Genomic DNA, 21,748 nt, shown 5'->3' on the forward strand with positions numbered 1-21,748 from the left:
ACAACAACAAAAAAAACGATGGCAGTTAACCTCAGCAAAAATGGCCCCGCATTAACAGCCGCGTACAAAGAAGTGGTGGATGAAAAATCCAACACCAACTGGTAAGAGGCGACGTGCTTGAAGCCGTGTGAGCTCCGTGTTGTGAGCGGGTTGTTAGCTGCAGTGTTGGCTAGCTCCGACTCAGTCGTCAAGTAAGTTGATGATGGACCTGGACTTCATGGTACTTTATGAGCCACACCAGAATTTATTTTATTTTTTTTTTATTCCAAATAAGAGATAGCGTTCAGTGAAGTCAGCATTGTTTATATTGGACTTTTGCTTCCTCACGTTTATCGCCGTGTTAAAAAAAAAAAAACCCGTTTAAATGAGCTCAATAGCCGGTAACGCTGTTAAACCAGCTAAACAGATGGGCACGCTGGCGTTTAGCTTTTGTTTAAAAAAAACAAAAACAAACATAAAAATGGATATCTTTCCAGCTCACCTCGCTTCCTGGAAAGATATCAAGAAGTTAAATATCCCCCAAAAGTGACAAGTCAAATCGAGTCACTTCCTCTTTTTCTTTCCGCTGAGCTCGACGTCCCATCAAACCTGTTGAGGACCGCCGCTGTGTTTAACGGTGACCTGAATTCATGAATTAATGAATGAGTCCCGAGGAGCTCGCTGCTCAGGGGAGTCCCTCCTTGTCTCTGTGATCACTCTGAAGAGGTCTGTCGAGGGGGGGGACACGTCTGGGAAATGCTTCTTTACGTAAAGGCTGCAAAGAAAGAAGAAAGAAGAAGTGATCTTGCTTTGACTGGTTTCATAGTATATGCACAGTGAATAGGATCCGTATTATCTGCAGTACTGATCTTAAGATAAATCACATTAAGGCAGTCTGAGCAACGGGACCTAAACGCTGTCCAGTTTTTCTGATCCTAATTAAAACGTCTTCTTTGCTGAACTTTTAGAGTATTGTCTCCTAATGCTCGATAGTTTGTAAGATATCGCCATCCAACTCACTGAAACCTGACACCGTTATTATCTTGTTATTTTCCTACTATTCATTGCCTATGAAAATACCTTTTGACCCACAAAAAGCTCTAAGACTGATCCTGCTGCCTTTGTGAGTACATTTCAAGTTACATCACCGGATCAACGTAAGCACCCCGCACCACGTGCGTTTTGGTAACCGCTGGTAGGTGTGGATTTATAATTAAACCGTTGACCTTAAACCTGAGCAGAAAAATGTTCTGTGTCGCAAGAAGCCAAATCCTGTGATTCGGTGTGATAGGGAGATATGCTTGTGTTGTTGTGTGTTTTTTTTTTAACCCGCTGTGGAGCACTGTCATGTTGGAGAGCCAAAGCTCCACAGCGCAACAGTTCAGGTATCTGTCTCAAAACGTCTCCGTTAAAGTCTTTGTTGACAGTCTGACCCTGTGGGACGAATCCACAGTGCACCCCACCCGGACAGTGACGTCTGGCCATCTTGAAACGCAAATGGTACTATAAGCACCCCGGCCCGGCTCATTGCTTCATCGCTGTAGATTTTCAGAAGCATTGCTGCATATTTCCACAGCTTGACACAAGATGCTCAAGTCCACGGGGACGTCGCGTGCACATATCAGACGTCACAAAAACGTGTGTAATTCAGATGCTGATATTGAGGAAAGGATTTAGCTCGAAACACTCCTGCCAGGTGGATGTCATGGGGCCGCACACGGCGCACGCTCAACAGAAACAGCCTGGCAACTTTTTGTTTGCTCCTTGTATAACTTTGGAGAACTATTTAACCATTTAACAAGACTTATTCAAATGCCTCCGAGCTACTGGAAATGATTTATTTTCTCCAGGAATGTGCCCTGTAGTTACTCGGGATTAATTCTGTTTAGCGCTGCTAAACTGCAGTTTATTATTTGTTTTTTTTTTGTTTTTTATTGGAAATTTAATAGCAAAGGAAATTCATTGAGATCTTTATTGGTGCTGGGTTACACAGCCTGTAAAGATTACTGACATGGTGGATTTAAAAGAGGATTAAAATTGCAACAATACTTGGACTTTCCTACTTCCCCTGTAAAATGTGTCCTGTGCGAATGGGGCTTAAGCAATGCTTAAATTAGGTTTACAAAACGAGCCTCGCTTAGCTTAGTGTGGAACGATCTGTATCGCACAAACTCATCTGTCTGTGTGATGTGTCTCCCGCCAGTATTACAGTATCCTTAACGTGATGTTTTCTTTCAGGGTCTTGTTTACCTATGAGGGAAACAGCGATGATATCCGCCTGGCAGAAAAAGGGGGTGAGCAACTGAGTGGATATTGTTATCATGTTGTTATGATCTTAACACGATTATTATCAAATGTGTGCAGGAATTTCATTGTCAGCATGCAGCAGCAGTACTGGAATATCAGCACAAAAGGACTGCTTGCCTCTGCTTTCTCACCCCATCATTTGCAAGGGGAAAAAAAAAAAAAAAAAAACGTCCAGTTACACAACAAACCACAGTAACCACTTTACTTTGCCACAATGTTTATGTATCAGATGGAGGACTGGAGGAGTTGGTTGAGGAGCTCAACAGTGGAAAAGTGATGTATGCTTTCTGCCGGGTCTTGGACCCTAATTCCGGTCTGTCTAAATACGTCCTCATCAACTGGGTTAGTGCTACACGCGACTGTTGTGCATTTATTTGTCTTCTCTGTAGTGGCCATCTTTGAACCTGTAAAATAATTCTGTGTTTCAGACTGGAGAAGGAGTGAAGGATGCCAGGAAGGGAATCTGTGCAAATCATGTCAGCTCCATAGGCAATTTTCTTAAGGTAGCACTGAACTTTTGAGCCTAGTTTAAATTAACATTTGAATTTCCACTACAGTTTGCCTATGTTTATGGAGGGGGCGGATTTGCATGTTAAGGATGACTTTACAAAATGGCATAAACATTTTTTTAAAATCCGCTCAAGAGAAAAGCATACAGGATGCTGCTGGTATTGTCTTAATTGTATAGAAGCTCTGTTAGAGTCATATCACACCTGCAAACAGTACATGTACTGGGTAGTGTTGGGGAAATAAATCGATGCAACATAGTATTGCAATTTTTTTATCATGGAAATATTGTATCAATACACATGCGCCAAGTATTGATATTTTATTACATAAATAAATACATCTGTGAGGCGTATGCAACGTTTATAATAGTTTTTTTATGACAGTGTTGGTAGTTTGTCTGCTTGTGTATTTTGTTTAGCTGCAATTAAACTGATTATTTCATCAGATCAAACAGTAAAGTTTTCCTGTGGTGACAAAATTTGCAGTTAAGAAAAGGTAATAAATTGCAATAAACGTTATTGCAAAAATGTTTAAAATCACATATCGGATCGTGCCTTAAGTTTCATGATAATATGGCATTCGGGGGGAATTCTACCCCTACTACTGGGTGGTGCTTGTATGAACAAAGATAAGAATTGTATGTCTTTCCCTGTTTGTACACTGAAAGGAAGTTTTCTTTCTCGCTGTTTCAGGGGGCTCATGTCACAGTAAACGCCAGAGCAGACGAGGACGTGGAACCCGAGGTGATCATGCAAAAAGTGGCCAAAGCCTCGGGAGCAAACTACAACTTCCACAAAGAAGCTTCCAGTCGCTTCCAGGACAGCGGTCCTCAGGGTCCCGTGGTATGCACTTCTGTTTGCTTGTTAAGCGATTGAAGAAGATAAGCAGTGGACTGGATCTTAACGAGGCGCCGTTATCTCAAAACATGGATGCATTTGTTAATTTATTTTATGTAACTACACACCATTGGAAAGAATCAAAAATGTGAAAATGCTGATCTACTACGTCACTTTTTTCTCATGACATAGAACCGTGCTGTTGTGTTTACACCATCATATTAAACCGTCTCTTCCTTCCTGCAGGGCTCAGTGTACCAGAAAACCAACGCCATGTCAGAAATCAGAAAGACCAACAAAGACAACTTCTGGGCTCAGGCAGAGGTACGCTCATGAACACGCATGATGCTAATAAAGATTCAATCAAGCAGTGTGAAGAGGGCCTTAAGCAAATCAACATTTTATGTGTATGTATTTGAATCATTTTGAATCACTGACTCATCGAAACTTCCTGAATTATTTGAATTATTATGAAGAGTTTGCAGTTTTTAAACATTTGACTCACTTTCCCTATCTCTTAGTATCCTATATAAAAATACAAGGCTGGCACTTTTTCATCCATCACAGTGTTATAGTAGGCAGCGAAAGCTTTGTTGTAATGTTGTCCTTTGTTTGCATTTTCGGCTCATCTTCCCACCTGTCACAGATACATCCAGAGAGTGCTGCTGGTATGATATTTGCAAAATACCAAAACAACGCTGACCTTGCTGCTCTGTTTGGCTTTTAGAAAGAAGAGGAGAAACGCCAGAAAGAGGAGCGGCGCAAGGCAGACGAGGAGCGCAAGCTGCTGGAAACGGAGCGGAAAGACAGAGAGACCAAGGAGGCAGCACTGAGGGACAAAAGGGACAAGGAGAGGTCCTCTCAAATCGACCAACAAAAGTATGTTACAACTGAAGCACACTGACCAGTTTACAATAGCACCTCTTAAAAGGCTTGAATTACATTTTCTCTGTCGTCGAACTGTTTATTAGGAAGTACCAGCAGAAGCAGGAAGATGAGAGTAAAGAGCAGGAGAAACAACGCTGGGTGAGTGTCTCACTGTCCCACAGACTGACAGGACTTGAGGAAAGCTGCGAAGTAACCCAACAGGAACAGACGCTGATTGGTGTGGCGTTCACGTTTGTCAAATTATGTCGATTGTCAAATAGGTTTTGGGTGTGCAGACATCTTGTAAACCCGTAAAGGTCCCATATTTTACACTTCCTGCTGTTTTATTTGCAGTCTTAGTATCCATAGGAAGATAAATATTTGTGTTTCTTTAGTACCAAATATCAGTATAGTTTTACACCTCTTCTCGGGCGCTCTACCAAGAACAGACTGTTTTGAGTATGTGTCTTTTAAAGCATATTGATATCAGTGACCCTCTCTTCTGATTGGCTGACTCCATTAAGTGACACATCCCCAGGCATACCACAGGTTGTTTTTTTTTCCCGATGTTGTAGATTCCTAGCTGTGCAACAGAACGACCTCTCTGTATTTTCTTCCACATAAAGGTTTACAGTGGGCCTTCTCAGTGCGAACAGGTGACATGTTTGTTTGTTAGTTTGTGACATCACAGAGTTACAGTCAAAACGTCACAGTTAATGAATACGGGTTGTGTACATTTCTCCGTGGACTGAGCGTTTTGACACTTTCACAGTATATATTCAGCACCTCGATCTGCTTAATCACTAAGAAAATGGAAATCTGAATTTATACAATATGGGACCTTGAAGTCGGGAAGGTAGCAAATGTCAGCAGTGCCAACATTGATATCAACATCATCAGGAGGAGAAGGAGGAGGACCAGGCAGCCCAGAAGAAAGCAGTCAAGAGAGGTGAATCTGTGGAGAAGGCCAACGTGAGTTCCTCTTCCGGAAAGTCCTCTGTTCTAGATAATCTACTTTCTCTTTTTTTCTCATCTATCTCCAGACAAGCATTTGTCTCTTCAGAGGAACTCGCCTCTCTTCCAGCCGCCGTCTTGCATGGCATCTTTCCATCATACGCATAATATACTGTTAAAAGCTTTGGTTTTTCGCTCAGAAACGCTTGCCACCGCATTATCGACACCCATATTTAATGCTTTTTCTGTGTATTATTTGTTTTCCTTACCTAGGAGGCTGCTTCTGTCATCTCTCAGCGTGCTCTGAACCCCAGAGAGATGTTCAAGCAGAGAGAGAGGGGAATGACTCCCAGCGACTCAGACGTGCCCCCTGCTGCCCCCGCCAGCCCTCAGCCAGGTATTGCCCCGGCATAAACGCTGACTTCTTCATATAAATATGTTTGCTTTTAAATGTCGCTGCCCCTCCTGCATTACTGTAAAGCACTCTTAGCCTGTCTGTCAGCTTAGCGGTAGGTACAAACTGGTGTTTTTTTTTCCAGAGGTGTTTGTTGTCGCCCAACGCCGTCCTTTTTCAAAGTTGAAACTTTCCATCAGACTGTCGAGTTGTCTCATAGTCATACTTAACACTGTCTCCATAACGCTGTGTCCTCTTTTGCTCAATCTATCTGCTCTTTGTTTTCTCTCTTGTTCATTTCTTTTATTTTTTTTTATTTTTTTTGCACGATTTGGGGGTTCAATGTGTGTCTCTGCTCAGGGCGTCTTCAAAGCCCTTTTCTGTCTAAGCAAGTGTATGAATCTGAGCGAGCCAGCTCACCTCAGCGCCAAGCTTCTCCTCTGCCAGCAGGCTCCGCCTCTCCTGTCCGTGCTACAGGTGTGAGCTTTACACACACACACACGCACACACACACACACACACACACACACACACACACACACACACACACACACACACACACACACACACACACACACACACACACACACACACACACACACACACACACACACACACACACGTAGAATACTTACACAGTGTATTGGGTGTCAGACTCACACTTAACAAAAGCTCAGTGTTTCATTTGTCATCATCATTCCTGTGTATCATCATCATCATATTTTTTAGAATCTTGAGTTTCATCATTAGTCATGCGTCCATTCAGTTTACTTTGTGTTTTCTTAAGAATTGTTTGTGCCACTCCTTGTGTGAAAAATACCAAGAAGACCCTTATGTCTGAGCCTGGTGGTGCTGGTGGTGTTGGTGTTCAGCCTGTGAGGGCTTGTGAATGTGTTCCTATGTGTACATGCATGTCTGTGCTTGTGTTCTGGGTGATAAGAGCCTGATGTGGATGATGGACAGTCCAGGTGTGAGTATGGTGAGCAGGAGGCGGCCCCCCAGGAGCAGTGGAAAGGTGGGGCTCATCTCACACGCACCAGCCTCAGTGTTCACCCTTTTTATACATCAGTTTCCCAACCCTGCCATCTGCTTCAATACAGAAATTCTGTTGTCATTTATTTTGAGAACATATTATTCCCCTCCAGCCAATCTGTGTGGTCAGGATCAGCGGCTGCTGCTGCCACCTGCTGGTGGACTGATAGCCCAGATCATACTCATGGTAATCTCTCTTTCCAGAGGAAGCACCGGCTGCCAACGTGCATGTCCAAGAGCCGGCCTATGAAGAACCAACTCAGGTGGGTGGTTACTTTCCTTTGGGAGGACAGTTTTCATCTAACATATAAATGAATCTGGAACTGAACCCCCTTTCTGCCCCAGGTTGAGGAGATTAAGTCCTGCGAGGTGACTCCTGAAGAGACATCAGAAAAAGGCACCTGCGCTAGAGCCTTATATGACTACCAGGCTGGTGAGTTGTTTTTTTTTTTTTTATGATTTACAACACAGTGACAGAAACTCTCCTGTTGGCAGTCCTCTGTGCCAGAACCTAATGTGAGTAATGGACTGATCACGCAGTCGGCCAAATAACTGTCAAGAGGAAATTAAACCCTGGTTTTAGCTTGGGCGTGCCCCTTTCACAAACTCAAAGGCTGCATTCAAACCCAAAAGCACTACCACCCACCCTTCTAACCCCTGCCAGCTATGCGCACCTACGTGCATCAGCTGCTTTAAACCACAAGAATAAAAACAATAGCTGTGCCACATCTTGTTTTATTTCAATTTATTTGGCATGCTCGCCTTTGTGAGACTTGTCAATAGTGAAGAGACTAACAGGAAACATGGGTGAGAACAGGACATGGGGTGTGACATGGAAGTTGTGACTGTGTGGCAAATACGTTAACCATTTAGGCACTGGGGTGCTCGCCACGTTACCTTTTATCATCTGCACCGACTACTACTGGCTCGCCTTTCACTATTTGTTTTCCACTGCAGCAGAGGCAGTGCGGACCGACAGAAAAGAGGACGCGATGAAGTGGTAGGGAGGATGAAAATTTGCCGTGACAGTACTGTAAGCTACAAGAGCAGCAGCAGCAGCAGCTATACCACCCCCGTGTTGGATGTTAAGAGCTCAGATTAGCATTTTTTTTTTTTTTTTTTAATGGAAAAGGGCAAATTTTCAGCAGTGTAAACAGGCCCCGAAATCAAAGTGTGGAATCAGGTGAGTGCACATATGTGACGTTAACTCATTTATTTACTCTTGAAGTAGTTTCTTCTTCGTGATCTTTGCATGGTAAGAGTTCGGGCTGCTGAATTGTCTGGCTGATTGAGATCACGATTCTGTCTCGCTAATTTTTTTTTTCACTGTAAATGTTTATTAAGGACCTCATTTAGCTGATGCAGAAGAAAAAGCAACAAAAATCTGGCGATGCCTGATGTAGTAGCAGGGCAATAACTTTGGACAACAGAAAGGAATGCCCTTCTTATCAGCTGAAATGCAGCAGCTTTGTGAATCTGAAACTGAACAAAAAAAAGAATCAACTTCAGTGTCTTTTTTTTTTTATAAACACAACTCTTTAAAGTATTTTTCTCGTCGGTGTGTCTCACGGGGTTTATTTTCCTTCCTGACAGTTTCTGCTGCTCTGCATCAAGTGGTGTAATGCCCCCTTATTTGTTGAAGGGGGCTGGGGGGGGGGAGGGGGGTTGGAGCGCTTTTTTTTTTATGCAGCTGATGTTTCCGAATGAAAATGCGGCAGAATTGTTGTCATTTAGAAAGGAGATTACGTAGTGGCTTGAATTGTGATCATATTTTTTTTTAATACAATTCATCGTGCAGCCCCAATAAAAAATTGTAATCTAATGAACTTCTGCATACAAAACCACACAGCAACTTTGTTTATGTTGATAAAATGCTTTTCTTCTTTTCTTTCAGCCGATGACACGGAAATCTCTTTCGATCCCGACGAAATCATCACCGGGATCGAGATGATAGACGAGGGCTGGTGGCGGGGCTACAACCCTGACGGCCATTTTGGAATGTTCCCAGCCAATTACGTGGAGCTGATGTAGCTCAGATTGCACGCACACACGCACACACACACACGCACACACACACACACACACACACACACACACACACACACACACACACACACACACACACACACACACACACACACACACACACGCACAGAGATCATCACAGTAAAAGGCCCAGAGGACCTTTGCGGTCAAAACAACACACAGCAAAGTGTGACCTCTCTCCCACGACAGATCAGGCTGAAGTGGAGCGAGCGAGCCTCCACATCATGGACCAACGAACATGAAAGGTAACCGCGGGCCAGAAGCTTTTAAAACCTCTCCTCATTTAAAAAAAAAAAAAGAAGCAATTCCATTTGATTGTTGATGTTGTAAGCGACTGACGGTATAGGTGAGAGATTTGTGAAGACCCTTATGTTGACCAAAACTTCCCCCTTAAAATGAATCTCTTTACCTGTAAATGTGATGCAGTATCAGCCTTTGTTGAGTCTTAAATTCAGTCGTGAGCAGTGATAGCAGTTCTAGTTCACATTCCTTACAAAGTGGCTTCAGTTCTATTTCAGGTATAATTTAGTTGTGACTTGTAGCATTTACTCCTGTCCATTTCAGGAAGAATGGCGGTGGTACTGGCTACAGCCTAATCTTTTGCCTTGTTTTTTTTTTGTTGCCTTTCTTTACCGGCAGACTGAATTTTTTTTCCTTTTCATGTGATTCAATTTACATCGTGTGAATTTCAAAACCTGTACTGATCTGACTGTGGTTGAAGTGACTATTTAAAAAAAAAAAGAAGAAAAAAAGCAGATGATGTTTGCTGTGCTCTGGGTGCTTGACTTCAGTAGGGAATGCATAAAACGGTTAAGTCCCTTTTTAAGTCAGTTTCTCATTTCAAGTCCTTCCTCATTTGAACCACATAATTTCCACATATTTCACTCAAAATGCAGCATTATTTTCTGTTTCATTTGAATCTCGCTGGACTGAGGTTGCGTTTGAACATGTAACAGACAATATCTGATATTATGGTGCCATAATGACGGGATGTGAGTGCAATGGCACTCTCTGAAAAGTGATTAATAACATTTGAATTGGACATTTGAAGAGCTTTACAGCAGAATTTATGCAAGTTCACAGTTTTTATCGTGGAAGAAAATCCCTGCTCTTGTAAGCTTTGAGGTCAGTTGACAAACGGAAAAAATCATGTATCCATTGCATTATCATGTTTTGTTTTTCCAGAGTCTATTGTAATGCACAGACATTCTTCATAATAAAATAAGTAAGCAAGCTTTGTTGTCATATATTATTTAAAAAAATTTGGGTTGAGGACACCATATGTTGCAAACATTATAGAAAAAGCATGAAATACCGTTGAAAACCTTCAGGGATTTTCAGAGGTTTAACAGGAACTCCGATGTATACACAGGCTCGTGCGCTCTGCATACAGTTTCCTGGAATGAGTTCACAGCTGGGGAATCCACCTCTAATGCATAGGTTTCATTTTCACATGAAAATCAGATTTGACGGCTCGCATAGCTTTCAGTTTAATCATTGTTCAGGTGATGGCGTTTCACAAATTATTAACTTGGTTTAATATTGCAAAAGAACTGAAAACTGGACCACTGAAAATCGTCTACTGCCTGCACCGGCTTTTTTTTTACAGTTCTCTCCAACTTAAATTAAGTTTAAGTTAAGAATTTTGTTCAGTTTCACATTTATTTCATGAACATCCTGTAATGCATTTACATTTTAAAAACGGCTTGAAAAGAGTTTTTCATGGGCATTCATTTCATAAATATTCTATCTCGGCTTGTGTGAAATTTGATCTGAAACTGTTTTTCTAATGTACATTTAATATTAGCTTGTCAAGAAATTAATCAGCTCAGTCTAGTTTCAGGATACTTCTACAACACCTACACAGTAGAAACTGTAGAGATAGAAATATGTAAAGTTGTACTACCTCTGTTTTAACTTACCGTAAATGTACTTTTATAGCTTTGTTCCCAACCTTAAAGCGACAACTTTAAATCCATTTATTTTGGAAAACCTCGTGTTGTAATCAGTTAATGACAGTTTGTCACAATGACTGCCATTTTACAGTTTGTTCCCAGGAGAATGAGTCATTCAGACAGTAAATCTTTTTCTGTGCTGGAATCACAATATTCTCTCCACTGGCTTTCGTTCACGTGGCGATGCCCTCATCTCAACCTCGTATGTTCATGTCAGTGAAAGTCTGAAATGAGTCGCTGGGGGATTTTCTCCGTTTTACAACCCATGTTTTTGCTCATCTGTCTCCACATTTGCCATTTGCTGCAGAAGATAGAAAAGCTCTACAAAACATTTTTTTCAATTACATGGAATTAAGATACATTTCCTATGAAGCGTCATAGGTGACATAAAGTACATGTTATTGTAGAACTTGTCATCTCACAACAAGTTACTTTCTTTTTCCATATTTTTCAGTCTTGCCTCATGAACTGAATCAGACATGTAATTTCGATTGAATGTTTTATTTCTCACAGCCAGCCGAGGGTTGTTTGTACAGAGCTTTGTTGATCATTTCGAATATCTGTAAAAATCCCTGAAAATACATAACAAAACCTTGTTTTGTAACTGTCAACCATTCAAAAAAAAACTCCCCCTGAGATTTGGGCAGTTTGTAGATATTTGGTTATTTTGACATTTAAATGTGAATCATTTTGAAATGTCATTCGTTTATCTGGAGCAGATGGAGAAAGAGGGCATCCCCTTTTCAAACATCAAAAACATGCGGAGGAAATGTGGATCAGCTTCATGGCTGTTTTATGACAAAATCTCTACTGTGTGAAACAAGCAGAGGAAATTTTTTTTTTTTTTTTTTTTTAAATGCTACAGAGCTATAGCCTTAAAACAAGGAAATCCAAGGTCACTGCCATGTGGCCGTGTGAAGCATAAAATCTTAAGACAACTCTTTCTGACTCAAACGGAAATAAACAACTTTATTTTTTACCCTCCTGCCACTCATCGAGTGGAAAAAGGCTGCTTCTGCATAGTGCTGGCATTTTATTTTTAACCAATATTTCTCGGTGATGGTCAGTAGAAACTATTTTAAAGAAGTAGTATGTTCCCTCTTCCCTAAAAATGTTTTAAAAGTGTCTGAAATCCTTGCAGTCTCGAAAACCTTTGTTTATCTCCATTAATGTGTGCTGTAAGAGAACGTGTGTACTCAGCTAGTAGATGCTATGAGTCCAAACTATATGCTTGTGTGCCTCCAGTGTGAAGCCCTTTTACACTAAATGATGCCGTTTTTATTTTGTTCCTTAAAATTTACACGGCGGCAATTTAATTTAAAACCTCGCTTTCGGTTCGGGGTTGTAATTTCTTTAACGCGATGCACTCAAAGATCAACATATAGACTTCACTGAAAGTTACATCACCATCATATTAAACTACCTTTCCTACCATCACAACATAACAAGAGTCCTGTACATCCTCTCAAAGGACCTCTACCTTTGTAGTGATTTATTTTTAACACCCTCATAATGAGATCATAATCCACTAATGAAGCAAAAATGATTCCCAAATGCAAATTCATTGTTCTAATACTCCATCTTTACACACTTTAACACGCACCGTATTGGCTGGAGAGTATGGGTTAATTTTTTTTATCCGTACAGTTTGACAGGCACTGACTGTACATTGATAGGACGTAGCTGAAGTGTACACATCCAGGATGTGCCACGCTGACATTTACACGCCTTTTAAATCTTTATTTGGACATCAGTTGAACGTTTTTCTCGCTTCCTCAAATGAAGCAATTTCGCTGAATTGAAGTCCAGCCTCTACATTTGAGCTGACCAGGCTTTTATCATGAGTTTGTCTTGTTTTTATCAGGACCCAAAATATCTTTACATTAACAACAGTTTTCTTATCTTTCATCAATCTAGCAATCATTTGCAGTGATACATCCAAAATCACATAACTTTACAGTTCTACGTGTTGATAGCGTTGGCATCAATTTAATGTTCCTTTAAGATAAACAATAAACAGCATCTTTATAACATCAGATTTTGCGCATTCGGAGGTAATCAGCTCTAAAAGCAACAATCCAAATCCAGCTGTTGTCTTTGGTCCAGAAATCGATGAAACAGAGAACAGATATTGTTAGATTTGCGTCAGGAGAGAGAAAAGAAACAACTCAGTTTCCCAGACTCATTTGCTGCGGTGTGATCAGTCAACCAATGAAACTGTCCTGTGGAGACACCTTCCTATTTGGTGGTGTCAAGTTGAAGAGAGCGTTGCGTCAATTACTGTCACAAAACACAGTCGAGCCAGAGACTAGAAGACAACTTCTGGAAATGGGTGAGAATAACCTTTATCTTCATTTAAAGCCAGATAATACTCGTTTTTTGCTGTTTTATGTATTTAGTACACCAAGTTAAATACCGTTTAATTTCAATTATACTGAACTTTTTAAATGTGAGCTCTCTGAATTATCTTGTTTATACATTATTGTAAAAACTTTACCAAGTCTGCTTGGAAGTAAATTCATGATCATGACATTCATTTGAATAAAAAATAAACGGTTCAATTTAGAAAGCCACAATGCAACAGGAATTCATTGTTAACGTCAATCTTAAAGTGCTATAATGAAACTATTACGGTGATTTGACAGATCAATATCCGGTTTAAAATCCCACTGCAAATGAGTCTTTTAAGACATAAAACTAAACAGCTATAAAAAGTAACAGCATGTGTTTGAAACGGTACGTCACATATATTTCTTCAGCATCTAAAATGGAGAAGTTACTGGGCTACTAAAAGGAGAATTAAAGGTTCAAGCCACAGCACAGGAAATAAGTGATCTCAAAAGAGAAGCATATTGGTTTTGTGCAAAACTGATATCATTGTGGGTGGAAGGCTTCAAGGTAGTGAGCTGACAGTTGGTGAAAAATGACATTTCATTCTCAGAACTGCAGTTCATTCCCAGGCTCGTTAGCGTTTAACATTTGTGTTACGCTTTCCAGCTAAAGTGCACTCGTGGTCCTGAATTATTGAGGTGTGTGTGTGTGTGTGTGTGTGTGTGTGTGTGGGTGGGTGAGAAAAGCACAAATAGACTCAAAGACTTTAAGAAGGGAAAATAAAATGTATTGTTTTGTAAAAGGGCAAACTTTTTCCTCACTTAAATGCAGGCTATATATGGTCATGTAGATGATTATGCTTCTTGCTTGAGATGATCTTGCCTAATACTGTATCGGTCTTGCGTTACAATATCATACAGTGCTGCATTCAAGCGGTTATGTTCATGAGCAGGAAGTGGTTTTGCAACCTGTGGTTTTATATCACATGCACTCAACAATACGTTCTACGGATTATTACTTTTTATGCTGATCAATAATCTGACGCAAATACAGAAAAGTGACGACAATTTGTTTTCATAATTTCCTATGAAAGATTTTTAATTTGTTGAGACTGTGCTTTACTACGTACAGTATGATGTTTCTTGAAATGGAGAAGTGCTTGTGGCTCTGTAACTTTGCATGATTTATTTCTGGAGCGAAGTTGTAAACTGTGTCTTCCTTGTAATGTGTTTACAGCTCACGAGGACCGGAGTGAGGCATCACAACAAACAGCGGCCAGTGCCGTGGAGAAGCGGACAGTGGAACAGGTACTGACCTCTGTCACTGCTGATAAACTGTCAGTTGGTCTTCGGGGAGCCGTCTGGGCAGTTTCCAGCAGTTACAGTTAATCAGTGACTACAGACATGACTCCTCAGAATGAGTTATGTGTTGTGTTTTCACTTCCCCTTTTCAGTGGATTGAGATAGTGGTAAAAAAAAAAAAACATTTAAGTTGATTTTGTGCTTGTGCAGTTGTTTCATCTTTACTGCTGATTGTGAAATGAGTAACAAGGAATATGTGATTCGGCTTTGTATTCTGACACATACGCACATCACACACCACAATATTTCTCATTGCGCATAAAGAAACTGCCGAGAGCAGGGCCACTCTCAGCCTCTATTCTGGTAACCGATATGAGCAGCACAATATGAGAAACACAAACTACCTCATGAAATTTCCAGGGCTGATGTTAGCTGAAAACCTGGCGGTTTCTGTGGTGACTTCTGGCTCGCTGATAGCATCAATCCAGAACACTACTGACAATCATTGTGAGAACATAACACCACATAACAACACGTTGACATCACCCACACAGTTTTCCAAAAAAAAATTTCATCTTAGAAAATCGACTGAACGCTTCTCTGGTCTCAAGAGAGATCTGCTGTGGAGGGGGCCACAGTGTCTGGCTTGTAGTGCATACATTTCCTGTATGCAACCATTGATGCGTTGACCTAAAAGTTTTGTGAATCAGGTCTGAAAAAGAATGACTGAAACCCCTCTGTGAAGAATTTTATGCAAGATTGAAAGAAACATTTTGCCATTTTAACCACTTTAGAAGCAGGTGCGACATATGAATTGTTACATGTTCCACATTTATCAGCCAATCACACTCCTTTAAATACAGATACTTTAAAGTTGCTTGTGAGAGATGATTTGTAGACATCTTTTTTTTTTTTAAATTTTTATTACAAACCTTATAAACACAGAAGGAGAAGCAGATCATTGAGGTCTTCTTAAATGCGGAAAGTCAGAGCTGCAGCCTGTTAGCTGGGAACTGCAGCGCGGAGCCACCGAACTGTGACTCAGTCGGGACTACCTCGGTTAGAGACCTGGAACTTCATTATTACTCACTATAGAGGTTTGCTTCTCGGAACCAGGAACCACATAGAGGAACTTGATTCAATATGAAACCGCCTCAAGCTGTTTTGTTCTACAATGAGTGCCACTGACATAGCAGCTTGTATGTGTGGTGATTCAAAGTAAAAATATTGACACGGTTCACTATGACATCAAATCTACTCAAATGAATCAATGCAGCAGCGATGTGGTGTGAATTCCAAAAATCTTTGCTTTCATTGAAATAACAGAGGTGACTTTGTGATGTATGAGCTGTTTGTTCGCAGCAGAAAAACTCCCGTTGCTATTTGTTTCCCACAATCAAAAACAATTAGGTTTTTCAGCTAGCCCTTTTTAAATTTGTTTTACAACAACAATTTTGTCCTTAGAGCTAAAATACAGAAACTTTGATGATCTTCAGCACCGGTTTTCTTCTTACGCTCCAGCTGTTTCTCTTGAAATCGTTCTGACTTAATTTTAACCCCGCATGCCGTTACTGTTTCATTTCTCTTTTCTTGCAAACCACAAATAGTGACATTGTCAATTTCTTATAGTTCTGGATAATTTGCACATGATACACCTACTTTCTTGGTGTTTATCAGCGTTACCGACTCTAGCTTTGCATAAACTTATTTTAGACATCTTACCCAACATTTGCCTCCCAATATATATCAATTACAACACTTCACGTACAAACTTTTTTATTTGACTTTTGCTGTGCTTGTTAAAGTGACATTTGTGACATCAGTGACAGACAACTGTCAACCAAAAGCCCCACAAGTCTGCTGCTTTATCTCCAGACAGGATGTGTAGCGGTTATCTATTGAAAGTAGCGGTAAAACCCTGTTCTCAGATTTTGATGGTTCATTTAGACATTTGTGTCTCATGAGATGACTCTGTATGTATTTTTCCCCCCCATCTATCACATCATACCTTCAACTGTAAAAACAGATTTCCATACAAGGCAGTGGACCTTGTCACGCTGACAGGTGCTACATAATTTTCATACAAAACAAACTGACGTATCTCTCCAATGCCTCTGCTTTCTCTCAACATCAGGCTTCTCCCTCTGTTATTGAGATTCATGACTCGACGACTGAATGTGAGGAAGAAGAGAGACGCAGTCCGGTGCAGATGGAGGAGAAGGCATTCGTATCCAGTTTGCATTCTTTTATGAAGGACAAAGGTACACCCATTGAAAGGATCCCACATCTGGGCTTTAAACAGAGTGAGTGGAAGTTAATGAGCACCGTGCTTATTGAACACAATATTCACATGTAAATAATGAGATTCTCATGTGTATTTTTCCTCTACTCCCAGTTAATATTTGGAGGATCTACAAAGCTGTTGATAAACTTGGTGGCTATGACTCAGTAAGTTCTTCATCTTATTGTTGCTCTTAATACTTAAACTGATGCAAAAGGCTTCAGTGTTTTTTGGTTTCTAAGTGGAAAATAAGCTCTCAGTCAGGTGCTATATAACTCTCCACCACACTAGAGGATGTTAAGGCTGCTGAGCACTCGATGCATTGCTACTGATGCTTTGTTGTCTGTGATGTTGACACTGTGGGGCTATTTCTGACAGTGAAACTCGTATTGAAATGGAACTAGACCGGGGCTGCAGTTGACCACCACCACTATGTCTCACGGTGTAAATACAGTCACTATAAACCTCCAACGTATACACACATTTTGAAATGAAAGTCCTGTTTCAGTACTGAAAACTAGCACACTTGGCATTTAAAGAGTAACCAGCCACCGCCCTTCCTCAAATACATTTTTAAAACCAGACCTAGCAGCACATATGCCAAAACAAATACATATATATTAGAATTTGAAAATATATATATTCAGAACAACAAATACTATTTAATTCACCTGATAAAACCTCAAACACCATGTCTTCAGCACAGTTTCAAACATAGATTGTATATAAAAATGGACGTGGTCTCCGGGTCTGAAAAGTGACGCCAACGTAGAAGTGCCCTGAAGTGCAGTAACACTAAGGGTCACTGGGGGCTGGCTCGAAAAAAAAAAAACTTGGTTTCAACACAAAAACAGCACAAAAAGAAGATACTTTATCGTAAATGATCATTTCTTTATTTTGTAGCCCACTAGTGGCCATTTGACCCCATGCAACCCTTTAGTCTGAAATTCCTCCTGAAAGCTATATCTTGCACATAAAAAAAAATGTCTTGAGCTGTGAATAACCTATACTGTTTTTCTCTGTGTGAATTAATAGGTGACAGCGCGACGTCTTTGGAAGAAAGTCTATGATGAATTAGGAGGAAGTCCAGGCAGCACCAGTGCTGCGACTTGCACCCGCAGACACTACGAGAGGTGAGGATAATTCCCACCAACTGCCTGATTCGATCACAAAATCAGCTGACTCTAAACCCGAAATGTGTTGCTTGTGTTGCAGGCTGGTGCTTCCCTTTGAGAGACACTTAAAAGGAGAGGAGGACAAACCTCTGCCTGCGAGCAAACCACGCAAGCCGTACAAGAGAAATTTGGATGGCAAAGTGAACAAAATGGAGGGGAAGAGGAAAAGGACTCATTCAGATAGAGAATTGGATTGTGAGGTAACGGATGACATCTCTGATGAAAAGTCAAAAACAGGAGATATGTGTTTATTTCTGCTAAAATGTTTGCGCCTATTGTGTTATACAATGTAAAATTTCCCCCTTATTGTCTTGCAGTTGCACAGCCAAAGAAGTGCAGAAGCTGGCTGCCAAAGTGAAGCAGTGATACATCCTCACTCTGCTCTCTGGGCTGCCACCTCTGACAGACACCAACTGGACGGCTTTCAGCCGAGCACAGCCACCACCGATCTCTGCACCTCTGTCTATGCCCACCCTATCCAAGTCCCCACATCCAGCCCCTGGACTTCTCACATCCCATCTGCAAACTCAGCGGTCATCTCTCCTCTGGAGAAGAAAAAGCGAATGGCTCAGGCTAGCCTCAACTTGCCGGCAAGTTCTCAGATCGAGGATAAGGAAAGGCCCTCCGTCATCCACTGCTCCCAGTCTCCAGCCCGGCCCTCCTCGAGCAGGAACTGCAACTCCTCTGATGGCTCCCCACTCCCTGTATCCTCCCCCTCCTCCCGCAGCTCTTCCCCTCTCTCTGTTTCATCCGAGGACAGTCCTGCAGGGAGAGAAGAGAAACCTACATCAAGCTCAGAATTGCCTCAAAACTGTTCTAGCAGTGTCAAAAATACATCCGGGAATATTGAGGACAGCAAGTCCGTGAGCTCCAGTCAGACCTCCAAAGAGCCTAAAAGACCGACGAAGGACGGTTCTCCAGTCAGCTCCCAATCACTGTCTGCTGACTCAATTAAAAGCCTAATTAAGGACTCTGCCTGGAAGCCTTTCCACAAGGGGACTGGCAAATATTTCTCTCAACCTTTCTACGCATCCTCCTCCTACTGGGACCCAACAGCTACCTCTAGTTTCACCAAAGTTGTTCCAAAATCTGTGCAGCTTCTGCGGCCCGCTCCTATTAGGCCGAGTTACAAGAGTCACCAGAGCAGGTTGCTTCAGCAGGACAACTCTCTGACTTGTACAAGGAAGCTGAACAACGCAACACCGTGGCCTTACCCGGCAGAGAAGAGGGACAAATCCAGGACAATGCTACAAAAAGTCCCTCCCGCTCAGCAGAGTCTGTCTCATTCCTCTGCTGCCCTGCCGGTGTCCTACATCCTGTCTGGCTACGAGAAATCAGGGAGAGACTCTCGGCACCAACCTCCATTGTACCCTGCATTTCTCCCTAATAGAGTGAGACTACCTCAGTCTCATCTAATGTACCGTCATGTACCAGTGGGTCCAGCTCACTCTACCCTCATTGGGTCTGCGGTCTACCCTTATCCCTATGCTATTCCTCTGTTAAATCCCCAAACTGGATATACCCCACCTGCCATGAATCCCATTTATTCTTACAAGCTGTGACTCTTTGGATGTCACACCGAGACTTCAGTAATTTTAATTTAACGAATATTAAATGGAGTTCATCGTCAAAAAATCTTGTAAAAAAAGGCAGCCTTAGAGTTTGTTGCCGTACTTTTCTATGGCTCTGTGTCCATTTTTTTTTTAATTATTATTATTATTGTAATTTAAACATATTATACCTTGAATTTACAAATGCACAAAAATATTCAGGCTCCGTGGCTTTACTCACCGCCATCTCCCTTTGACAAACTACCTACTGACTGATAGTGTGAATCCTCTGGAACCAAACCTAAACTACACTGAGTGGAAATGAAGTCAGAGCTGCAAATATTTATAGGATTATAAATAAACATGTTGACTCAGCCAAGTGCATTGGATAGGTGCACTACCTGAAATTTCTGATAATAAACTGGATGCAATTTTTCTTCAGCTGCTGCACTAGTGCCAATAGTAACTGTAAATTGATTTTTTTTTTTTAAACAATGTCTTTTATGTCAATGTTTTGTTTGTATTTTATTATTATTTGTTTGAAATATCACTTTGCAGTACATTTACAGGAAAGAAATATGCAAATTTTAACAAGAAATGTTTATAATAATGGAAAATATACATCCTGTTAGGTTACAGATGAGAGACTTGAAATTTTGTCAAAATGAGAGTTATGCCACTTTTATCCTTAACTGCACAGTTTCACTTTTTTGTTTTTGGAAGCTGTATTGTGAAGTCTGTTGAAGACGATGCTGTATGACTGCTGTTTGTGCCTTAAATCAGTGTTAATTTGCAGTTTTAATATCATGCATATGGTATTGTCATTCAAATGTATTTAAAGAGACAGTCAAGTATAAAGTAACAAATAAACATACAAATATTGAAACCTTTTGTAGTTTTATTTCATTCGGAAATGTTGCTGATTTCTCCATGATACTTTTTACCATAAGAATGTTGGTTTTGTTAAGGTATGTGTCACTTAAAAAAATAGTGTATTGATTTTTTTGTTTAGCTTTTCAGCTGGACAAACAGCGTATCGCAATCTCTCTCCCTAATGAGCCCTGATTCTACCTTCAGATTCTGCAATTTTCTTCTGGCCAACTGTGTTATTTGACCGTCACTGGAGCTATCCAGGATGTGGTGCGACCTGCATGGCAAAACCCCTGCAGGTCTGATGTAGCGCAGAAGATGCTGCTGTGAGACCTGGCGGGCAAAACTGAGCATCACTGTAGCGTGGCAATGCCACAGCGGATGATAGAGCATCACTGGAGAAAATACAGAAGAACTCTTTGGTAAGAGCAATGAGCAGGAAAAAGGAAATCAGACAAATGAGATTGTGCTGCAGGCGACAGTGTGGTCCAAAGCAAGAGAAACAGATGACGGTATTTGTGTTAACATGCACTTCAGCTAAACCACAGAGCAAAAGGGACGATTCTGTAGAGGAAAACATGACATGTTGACACAAATAATCTGTGGGAAACTGACTGTTTATCGATTGCATGAAATATACTTCCTTAACCCATATTGTTATGTGAGTTCTGACTATAACATTTAATTTGAGTTTATTTGAGTATGCAATGCCATTTTAGGAAATATCAAATAAAATACATAAATCCTATGAAATGAATAAGTAGCAATGGCTATGGAATGATTCCTGAAATAAATAAAAGGGGCAATAGACATACAAAATAAATTTAAATATACATATAGAAATGAGTCAATATAGTTCAATAAATAAAGGAATATTTTTTTTATTCTAAAAGGGACATTTTTCAAAGGACTATTTTTTATCTTATTTACATGTTGACTAATTTCATAGGACTTTTACTTCATATTTAGGCTACTTAAATTTCTTTCAGAGGACTTTTATATCCTGATGCCACATTTATTCATTAGCTCTTATATTTTCCATGTATTATATTCTAATGAATGTGGTTATCTCACTGATTCAGACAGTTTGGATGAAAAGCAGCAGCTAGCCCTACAGCTATGCTTTGGCTCCTGTCAATGTCACGGCCTCAACGTGAGGGCTTTGATCAGTAAATACATTCATATTTACATCCATCTAGATATTTTTTTCCCTTATTTATGTATTTCACAGACATAGTCTATTTATCTATTTAATATTGACTGAAATAGTATTCCATACAATAGCACTATTTCATGATGCAAATCGGTTTTGTTTTGACTGAGCTTTACTTCAGTAAAAACCTGCTGCACCATGGCACTA

The 21,748-nt window shown here is 40.7% G+C and overlaps 2 protein-coding genes across 7 annotated transcripts; both read left to right on the forward strand.

Annotated features, from left to right (window-relative positions):
* dbnlb (drebrin-like b) lies at positions 1-10,159 on the forward strand. Of its 6 annotated transcripts, none has more exons than XM_069699759.1 (15): positions 1-101; positions 2,218-2,273; positions 2,516-2,628; positions 2,715-2,789; positions 3,489-3,638; positions 3,879-3,956; positions 4,360-4,511; positions 4,604-4,658; positions 5,400-5,471; positions 5,727-5,850; positions 6,208-6,324; positions 6,788-6,862; positions 7,084-7,142; positions 7,225-7,312; positions 8,774-10,159. In XM_069699759.1, exons 1-15 carry the CDS (start codon positions 19-21, stop codon positions 8,908-8,910), a joined length of 1,434 nt encoding a protein of 477 aa, XP_069555860.1. In that variant the 5' UTR covers positions 1-18; the 3' UTR covers positions 8,911-10,159. The 6 variants fall into 6 exon arrangements, with proteins under 6 accessions (XP_069555860.1, XP_069555863.1, XP_069555864.1 ...); XM_069699764.1 differs by lacking the exon at positions 1-101 and adding an exon at positions 117-191; XM_069699762.1 differs by lacking the exon at positions 6,788-6,862.
* A 3,008-nt stretch (positions 10,160-13,167) lies between these two features.
* Positions 13,168-20,385, forward strand: arid5a (AT-rich interactive domain 5A). Its single transcript, XM_069699766.1, has 7 exons — positions 13,168-13,212; positions 14,448-14,518; positions 16,647-16,815; positions 16,908-16,960; positions 17,829-17,926; positions 18,009-18,168; positions 18,286-20,385. The coding sequence occupies exons 1-7, from the start codon at positions 13,209-13,211 to the stop codon at positions 19,528-19,530; spliced, it is 1,800 nt and encodes a 599-aa protein (XP_069555867.1). The 5' UTR covers positions 13,168-13,208; the 3' UTR covers positions 19,531-20,385.
* Positions 20,386-21,748: the final 1,363 nt, after the last annotated feature.

Source organism: Brachyistius frenatus, unplaced genomic scaffold (genome assembly GCF_029030835.1).
Source record: "Brachyistius frenatus isolate BFR_SWC_R1_liver_20210118 unplaced genomic scaffold, ASM2903083v1 Contig_31, whole genome shotgun sequence".
NCBI lineage: Eukaryota > Metazoa > Chordata > Actinopteri > Embiotocidae > Brachyistius > Brachyistius frenatus.